This window comes from Oncorhynchus gorbuscha, linkage group LG16, assembly GCF_021184085.1.
Source record: "Oncorhynchus gorbuscha isolate QuinsamMale2020 ecotype Even-year linkage group LG16, OgorEven_v1.0, whole genome shotgun sequence".
Taxonomy (NCBI): domain Eukaryota; kingdom Metazoa; phylum Chordata; class Actinopteri; order Salmoniformes; family Salmonidae; genus Oncorhynchus; species Oncorhynchus gorbuscha.
Window position 1 is genome coordinate 5,428,698 of NC_060188.1, and position 9,796 is coordinate 5,438,493.

General features: G+C 44.0%; 1 protein-coding gene across 1 annotated transcript; it reads right to left on the minus strand.

Moving 5' to 3' along the window:
• Positions 1 to 780: 780 nt before the first annotated feature.
• LOC124000118 (mitochondrial thiamine pyrophosphate carrier-like) lies at positions 781 to 6,141 on the minus strand. Its single transcript, XM_046306270.1, is given in 8 exon segments — positions 781 to 1,376; positions 1,520 to 1,575; positions 1,578 to 1,649; positions 1,916 to 2,096; positions 2,481 to 2,651; positions 2,985 to 3,140; positions 5,062 to 5,230; positions 5,986 to 6,141. Coding segments are annotated over 7 exon segments (948 nt in total). The 5' UTR covers positions 5,194 to 5,230; positions 5,986 to 6,141; the 3' UTR covers positions 781 to 1,196.
• Between the last annotated feature and the right edge of the window lie 3,655 nt (positions 6,142 to 9,796).

Here is a 9,796-nt window from a genome sequence, read left to right on the forward strand (position 1 = left end):
CCATATAGAAATGGTCATTTAGAGTGCATGATAACTGAGTCTATGCTAACACAGTTAGTTAACATCACAACTTTTAGCTAAAATGTATTGAATCGTCCCTATTAAAGAGCATTCCGTGATAACTTTGACCTGGTTATCACCTGGTCACTTTGACCTGGTTCTGACTATTTATTTTAGCCTAGATCAAGCATCTCTTTCCCTTTGCTCCATGGTATCTATCGGTTTCAAGAGCAACCATCTGAGCTTATCAATTTAACACACAAACATTGAAATGGAGAATTTAAGTGATTTCCCCCCCCTTCCGCAGCTGTCAAACACAGAAGAACACTTCCTGAGGTATATTCTCAGTACATCATCTAAGACAATGGTTATATCCACCTTATGCTGCCCATCAAATAAGGCAATTCTGCAGGTAGTTGAAACAGAACACATTGTTACGATAGCGGTTACAAATATGGCCATTTTTGGTCAATTACAAAAGTCTTTAAAAGCAATAGGCTTCCTGTCCTCAATATAGACTGTGCACCACAAACCATGAGTATAGTGTAAAAACAACAGCAAAGAGTTCCAGTATAGACATACTAACATCAAGGTGTTTGGACACTGACAACAAACACACGGTAAGGTGAGGTGACATCATTCCTTATGTGGAAGGTCCAGAGCAGCACCACACCTAGACTTTCCCAACTTATAGGATACACTATAGGTAAACAGCAGTAAGGAGAGGCTTTTTTTCTTCTTCCCAGCAATGTTGACTCCTATCACCAGTGGGAGGGGGGATATGGCATGTACGATGTAGATGTGCGTGATTCTGCCATTCCCTCTCATTCCCTCCTTTCTTTTCCAGTGCTTTGAGTTCCTCTGCTTCTTCAGTTCCCCCTAAGCCAGGGTTTCCTAAACTCGATTCTGGCCCCCGGGTGGATGTTTTGGTTTTTGCCCTAGCACTACACAGCTGATTTAAATCATCAACTAATCATCAAGCCTTGATCATTTGAATCAGCTGTGTAGTGCTAGGGCAAAAAACAAAACGTGTACACCCTGGGGTCCCGAGGACCGAGTTAGGGAAATGCGGCCCTAGACACTGCTCTATGGTCCATTTTCACATTTTCCCCATATTGGTTGAGATTAGAATTTGGAGCAGTTGAGATGATCCTAGATCTGTGCCTAAAAGCAACTTCTACCCAGAGTTCCTCTGCTCACTGGCTGCCCTTCAGGTTCTGTATGGCATTAAGGAAGAACTCATACCAGAAGAAGGTGAAGCCCGTAGAGACAGCTGCTTTCACTAGGCTGGGAGATAGGCCTTTGAGAAAGCCCCGGAGACCCTCCTCTCTGGCGATCTGGGACACACAGTCTACAAAGCCACCATACTTCCGCACCTGCACACAGTAAGCAGAGACAACACACTTCAATGTCATGTAGATAGATGGATGCCCCGTATGACAGCCATCTTCGCTCTAATATAAGACCTGCTGTCAGGCACATGACTGAATGAGACAATGTAATAAGATGTCTACCGTACCTGTCCAAAGTGGACTCTGGCTTCTTCAAACCCTCCCACCTGCAGTCTCTTTTGATGAGGTCAAAGGGGTAGGTGATTGTCTTGCTGATGACTCCAGCACAGCTTCCACATACCAAGCTTCTGAGGTTGCCTACAATAGAAAGGAAACAAGCAGTAATGTTCAGGTAGTTTCTAGGCCACTATCCTTCAAAGTCATGTATTTGTGTTCAGTCAGTGGTACTGGGCACTATCCAGGCCCTAGTTACAAAGTTAGTTTCCTGTTTGCTAGCCAAACCGAGGTTATATTCCAGTTTCTAGGCCCTATACCCTTAACAGTCATTGCTATGTGTACAGTGTTGTGTATTTAAACAGTGTCATGTTATCAAAGGCATGACCATCCCTACACTGGCCACTGACCTCCGACGTTGCTGTCCTTGGGCGGTGGTCCCATGAGGTTCTTGAGGACCTTGTAGAAGAAGAACTGCAGGCCTGCGTAGGGGAACACTGCCACCAATGTTGGGCCCAGGCCACGGTAGAACCCCAGGGCCCCCTCAGTGCGGTACATGGTGGACACAGCATGTCTCAGGCTGCCATACACCTATGTTACAGATGATGCCTGTGGTTAGCTAATAGCTATCAGTAGCACAAGCCAAAGATTCAATGATAACACTTTAACAAAGACAAAGTGTGGATTGCAGTCACTCCTTGTCCATAGACTGCCTTCAAGGTAAGGAAACAAATATCTAAATGATCCTTTTAAGGGGTTAAGTAGTTTGACAGTTAATTATTATACCTAGTTTACTATAAATGTATATTTAGTTTATAAATAATAAATTACTGGTTGAAATTGTGTGGTTGTCGTTTTGGTGCTTGGCAAATTATGGGTTGCAGAGTTAATGGACTATTACTGCTTTTGATAATGGTACAATAAAGCTCATGCTTTTTGATAGATTCATACTGTATGTTTTTCTTTGTCTCTCACCTTGGGCTCTCCCTGAGCTGCGAAGCGTGTTCGCAGTGTGTCTAGTGGCTGGCAGGCTACAGTGGCAGAGCAGGCGGCCAGACCGCCACACACAAAGTGCACCCCTGCTGTCTGGCTGTCATATGCGGTGCTCTTGTGGGTCATCTCAGTCAGGAACTCAAAGCTGGCAAACTATGGAGGGATGAAAACACAGCCTTAAAACACAACCTTAAAGCACAGATGAAAACACAAAATTCAGACAACAGTTCCAAGTTATACAGCACAGCCATGAATTGAGATCACAGGGATAAAAACAAGAGAGAGAGAAAAAAAAAGTGAGGCACATGACTATATATTATAATCTATCAACCCACTACCATGTGAGAGATGCTATTGAGGCGTTACAGGGCAAAGGCTAGCTAGGGACACAGAGTTGAGTCAGAAAACAACTCATTCAACCACAACACTGTGTGACATACAACAGGACATTCTGACAGGAAAAATGCCCCAGTGTATGTTCCCTACCTGTACTGCCCCGAAGCAGACAGAGAGGAGCTGGGCGGGGACATGTCCTTTCCAGAAGGCAGGCAGCCCCTCCTCTGCCAGGATACAACGAGATGCCTGGAACAGACCCCAGTACTTCCCTTCAGGGTGCCTTGACGATACGCGCTCTATCTGCAACTGTGTACGCAAGGAGGGGTGTGTAGTGTCAGACAGGGGAAAGAGGACAATCTGCTATAGACATTCTTGTGTAGAACTAAATACACATATGCACATGCACACAGTTGTAAGTCATTCCCTAGCAAATGCTGAGCACATCATCAGTGTGTGTTGCCATGGCCACCAGTGTGTTGTGAGAAACTGGGCATGCCCAGTGGTGTCTGAGTGTCTGGGTGTGGTGCTGTGACTCACATCAAAAGAATGCAGCACAACCAAACAATGGTTAGTAGCAATGAAACAAACTTCTTCAGGACAAAAAAAGCTTGATTTCAGTGAGTGTCACAACACTGAGCTTTTTGGTTCGAGTCATAAAAGCCTGGGCAGCGGTTATCATGCACAAATAACCAAGTTGTATGTTTACCAGAACCACTAGGGTTTGGCCACAAAAACAGTGCATTTGGAATGTATTCAGACCCCTTTTCTATGAGACTTGAAATTGAGCTCAGGTGCCTCCTGTTTCCATTGATCATCCTTGAGATGTTTCTACAACTTGGAGTCCACCTGTGGTAGATTCAATTGATTGGACATGACTTGAAAGGGCACATACTTGTCTATATAAGGTCCCACAGTTGACAGTGCATGTCAGAGCAAAAACCAAGCCATGAGGTTGAAGGAATTGGCCATAGAGCTCCGAGACAGGATTGTGATGAGGCACAGATCTGGGGAAGGGTACCAAAACATTTCTGCAGCATAGAAGGTCCTCAATAACACAGTGGCCTCAATCATTCTTAAATGGAAGAAGTTTGAAATCACCAAGACTCTTCCTTGAGCTGGCTGCCCAGCCAGACTGAGCAATAGGGGGAGAAGGACCTTGTTGGACCCGGTGGTCACTCTGACAAAGCTCTCGAGTTCCTCTGTGGAGATGAGAGAGCGTTCAAGAAGGACAACCATCTCTGCAGCACTCCACCAATCAGGCTTTTACAGTAGATTGGCCAGACGGAAGCCACAATGAAAGCTCGCTTGGAATGTGCCAAAAGGCACCTAAAGACACTCAGACCATGAGAAACAATATGCTCTGGTCTGATGAAACCAAGATTGAACTCTTTGGCATGAATGCCAAGCGTCACATCTGGAGGAAACCTGGCACCATCCCTACTGTGAAGCATGGTGGTGGCAGCATCATGCTGTGGGGATGTTTTTAAGCGGCAGGGACTGGGAGACTAGTTAGGATCAAGGCAAAGATGACCGTAACAAAGTACAGAGAGATCCTTGATAAAAACCTGGTCCAGACCGCTCAGGACCTCAGACTGCGGCGAAGGTTCACCTTCCAAAAGGACAACGACCCCAAGCACACAGCCAAGACCACACAGGAGTGGCTTCGGGACAAGTCTCAATGTCCTTGAGTGGCCCAGCCAGAGCCTGAACTTGAACCCGATCGAACATATCTGGAGAGACCTGGAAATAGCTGTGCAGCAACGCTCCCCATCCAACCTGACAACTCTTGAGAGGATCTGCAGAGAAGTGAGAAACTCCCCCAAATACAGGTGTGCCAAGCTTGTAGCATCATTTCCAAGAAGACGCAAGGCTATAATCGCTGCCAAGGGTCCTTCAACAAAGCCCTGAGTAAAGGGTCTGAATACTTATGTAAATGTGATATTGCAGTTTTGTATTTTATAAATTAGCTAACGTCTAAAAACCTGTTTTTGCTTTGTCTTTATGGGGTATTGTTTGTGGATTAAGGGAAACCATTATATAATACATTTTAGAATAAGGCAATAATGTTACAAAATGTGGAATAAGTAATGGGGTCTGAATACTTTCTGAAGGCACTGTAGTTCCAACTTACATTATGTTGCATTTAATTGTGTAGTAAATTAGGGTCCAAAGTGGCCATGCAACTAAAACATGCACCACAAGAATATCCATCTGATGCTTACTGTACCTGGAATCTTATCTTGATAACATCCAGGGGGCTGATCAGGGCTCGGGTCACCATGCCTGCGGCTGACCCAGACAGGGCTGCATCTTCTGGGGCTGGAGCAGCGCCCTTAGACCCTGGGTCATAGCCCACCATGATGACTCCACGGCAGCCTCACCAGAGGACCTCAGGTCTGGGGAGAGAACATGTTATACAGCACAGGAGGTTGGTGGCACCTTCATTGGGGAGGATGGGCTTGTGGTAATGACTGGAGCGAAGTCAGTGGAATAGTATTCAATACATCAAACACATGGTTTGATGCCATTCCATTTGCACCGTTCCAGACATTATTATGAGCCATCCTCCCATCAGCAGCCTCCACTGTATACAGGGTGACTAGTAGTTTCTCTGAGAGACAGTCACTGTAAATATGGATAGGCTATTGTGATTCACGATTCAGTATGTTGCTATTTTTATTGGAAGCCAATTCTGTATCACTTATTTGTGCATCACTGCCACTAGAGATAGTTAGTAGCTGTATAAAAGAGTCATCAGGCAAATTCCACTGATCAATCATGTGTGATGGAAGTTGACTCTGCTGATGTTGACATGACACCTGCATCTAGCTGACAGCTACAGTAACTTACTGTTGTTGAGTTGCCTAACTAGCTAACTAACTACCAAGTTATTGATCAGCCCTTCCTCCTAATCAGACACATGTGGAGATCACACACGTTGACTGCAATTGATGATCACGTCCTATTCTTCGGTACATTAGTTGTAGTTATTATTCATAGTAAATACAGTAGGCATTAACGTTCTTCAAAAAATACCATAGAGGACAGGACCTTGGCATAACTATGAGGTTAGCTAGCGTAGCCACTCAATCTGGTTTACTTCAATCTAGCTCGCAATTTATAGCTAAAATGTGTAGAACTGTCGACTCACTTTTATGTGCTGCTCTTCCATGGAAATGTGTGAAAGAATAGTTAGTGAAGGACTGATAAGGCTACATGTACTTCTTCTTTTCATACAATTTAGCTTACTCAAACCAATCTGGAGACTGGAGAATGGTGCAAATCGAACCAATCCGCATGGAGGGATGGATCACGTGACCATGCAATCCCAGTTGCACTACATGTGTTCCCCTTATGACACGAGATGTCACTGTTAAGTAACCAGTTTCAACATTCAGTACTGTATCACAGCAGTCTGCATAGTTTAAGGTAAAGTATATTGTACAAAAGTCATCAAATAAATGGAAACAAGACAGCCTAAGGTTGCTCTACAACAATATTGTTAAAGGTCCAATAACATTGATTTACTGCACAATTCTGTTTTATTGACTGTAGAATTTATTTTTTTAAATAGTCTGACCAAGACTCATGATATTGAAACAATCACATTATGTTAAAGTACATTAGGACAATAAAATCAGAGCTGAAAGTCTGTTTGAATCCCAAGGTCATATAGATGATGTGACGTTTATTATAATCATTACAGAGTCAACGCTGGTGAGAAAGAGCCAACAAAGTAGACATTGTTCTGTCTCAATATAGTGTGGACGGAGGTGGTTGAGACCTGAAGACTTACGTTATTTCCCAGAGTGCCTTTAGATCAGTGGGCTAAGGTGGTATTGAGCCATGCAGATGAACCTGGTTGAATACCTGGTCGCTCACACATACAGTGGGGAGAACAAGTATTTGATACACTGCCGATTTTGCAGGTTTTCCTACTTAAAGTATGTAGAGGTCTGTAATTTTTTTATCATAGGTACACTTCAACTGTGAGAGATGGAATCTAAAACAAAAATCCAGAAAAATCACATTGTATGATTTTTAAGTAATTAATTAGCATTTTATTGCATGACTTAAGTATTTGATACATCAGAAAAGCAGAACTTAATATTTGGTACGGAAACCTTTGTTTGCAATTAGAGGTCATACGTTTCCTGTAGTTCTTGACCAGGTTTGCTCACACTGCAGCAGGGATTTTGGCCCACTCCTCCATACAGACCTTCTCCAGATCCTTCAGGCTTTAGGGCTGTCACTGGGCAATATGGACTTTCAGCTCCCTCCAAAGATTTTCTATTGTGTTCAGGTCTGGAGACTGGCTAGGCCACTCCAGGACCTTGAGATGCTTCTTACGGAGCCACTCCTTAGTTGCTTTGGCTGTGTGTTTCGGGTCGTTGTCATGCTGGAAGACCCAGCCACGACCCATCTTCAATGCTCTTACTGAGGGAAGGTGGTTGTTGGCCAAGATCTCGCGATACATGGCCCCATCCATCCTCCCCTCAATACGGTGCAGTCATCCTGTCCCCTTTGCAGAAAAGCATCCCCAAAGAATGATGTTTCCACCTCCATGTTTCACGGTTGGGATGGTGTTCTTGGGGTTGTACTCATCCTTCTTCTTCCTCCAAACACGGTGAGTGGAGTTTAGACAAAAAAGCTCTATTTGTCTCATCAGACCACATGACCTTCTTCCAATCCTCCTCTGGATCATCCAGATGGTCATTGGCAAACTTCAGACGGGCCTGGACACGCGCTGGTTTGAGCAGGGGGACCTTGCGTGCGCTGCAGGATTTTAATCCATGACGGCGTAGTGTGTTACTAATGGTTTTCTTTGAGACTGTGGTCCCAGCTCTCTTCAGGTCATTGACCAGGTCCTGCCGTGTAGTTCTGGGCTGATCCCTCACCTTCCTCATGATCATTGATGCCCCACGACGTGAGATCTTGCATGGAGCCCCAGACAGAGGGTGATTGGCCGTCATCTTGAACTTCTTCCATTTTCCAACAGTTGTTGCCTTCTCACCAAGCTGCTTGCCTATTGTCCTGTAGCCCATCCCAGCCTTGTGCATGTCTACAATTTTATCCCTGATGTCCTTACACAGCTCTCTGGTCTTGGTCATTGTGGAGAGGTTGGAGTCTGTTTGAGTGTGTGGACAGGTGTCTTTTATACAGGTAACGAGTTCAAACAGGTGCAGTTAATACAGGTAATGATTGGAGAACAGGAGGGCTTCTTAAAGAAAAAACTAACAGGTTTGTGAGAGCCGGAATTCTTGCTGGTTGGTAGGTGATCAAATACTTATGTCATGCAATAAAATGCAAATGAATTACTTAAAAATCATCCAATGTGATTTTATGGATTTCTGTTTTAGATTCCGTCTCTCACAGTTGAAGTGTACCTACGATAAAAATATTACAGACCTCTACATGCTTTGTAAGTAGGAAACACTGCAGATTTTGCAGGTTATCAAGTACTTGTTCTCCCCACTGTATGTGCAAGTCCAAGACCATATAGACATGAAAAACACCCCTTGGCAAGATAACCATAGTCTATAATACTGTTCTCCTTGCCCCCTGCAGTGTCCAAACGAGATAAGCAGGAACTCGTGCAATCCATGGTGGCCCAAAATTTATGTCCAGCCTGGCCCCAGCTGTACACACACACACACACACACACACACACACACACACACACACACACACACACACACACACACACACACACACACACACACACACACACACACACACACAAGACCTCATAGTTTGACCAATTTGACTTCAGATTCCGCCGTTTGTCCACATTTCTCCAAACGTCAAACATTTTGAAGTTGCTCCAAATGTCAAATTTCGAGGTGTTTTGGACACCACAGGTTGTACCCCTGCTGTCACATGTTTAGGCATTCATTTTGAATGGTTAAGTTAAGGGTTAAGGTTTGGAATAGGATCTTTTTTTTAATCAAAGGAGTGCCTATACTTGGCTTTGAACACACCCTCGGAGCTGAAGTTCGTGGATTAGGGTTAAAACAAAAACAACTCCACAGTTAAGTTTAGGCCATCATTCTGAATGGTTAAGGTTTGGGAAAGGGTTAAAACAAAAACATTTAAAACAAGTGTCTGTCACTGGGACTGAATATACAACCTTCAGAGCTGGAGCTCGCAGTTTACACCCATCTGCCACCCCGGTCCGCAACGCTCACTGTTGCCCTTAATGGCCAGTTTTGGGTACCTGGATGGATGTCGGATGTCAAAGTGGATCATGAGCGACCTGGCTGCACACACACACACACACACACACACACACACACACACACACACACACACACACACACACACACACACACACACACACACACACACACACACACACACACATATATACATACATACATACATACATACGTATATACACTCAAGCAAGCATAACCAAACACATATACACACATCCTGCCAGGCCCCAGCTGTGCTCACACACACACACTGAGGCATGATGGATGGGGAGGCAGATGAACAAAACCCCCACTGGATGTAGATGGATAAAAACAGAGGGATGAATTAAGCAGCAGCAAGACGGTTGAAAAATAGTGGTGAAGTTATATTTTACTAGAAACAATGGCTATATATTATTCATGTAAAAGTTTTAAAAATGTATGTACCAATTCCAGATTGCTCCTGTAATGGAGAATACATTGGTTGTGATTTATCATTCAACTTCACCTGTCCAAGAAAACTACCATAGTAGGTTCATCAGTTGGATAAATCAGTATCCCCGATGGACACTTTTAACCAGTATGAGTCTGAAAGGAAAATATCCCATGGTGATATTGGATTTCTTTTGATGTGGTGTACAGTATTCACAGAGGGGTTACAATGTTATTCTACATTGGTTTTACCTTCAATTTAATCCATGCATTTACATAACTCTACTTCATTACACTGCTAGAAAGACCTGGATGCGTTTTTAGAAGTGATGG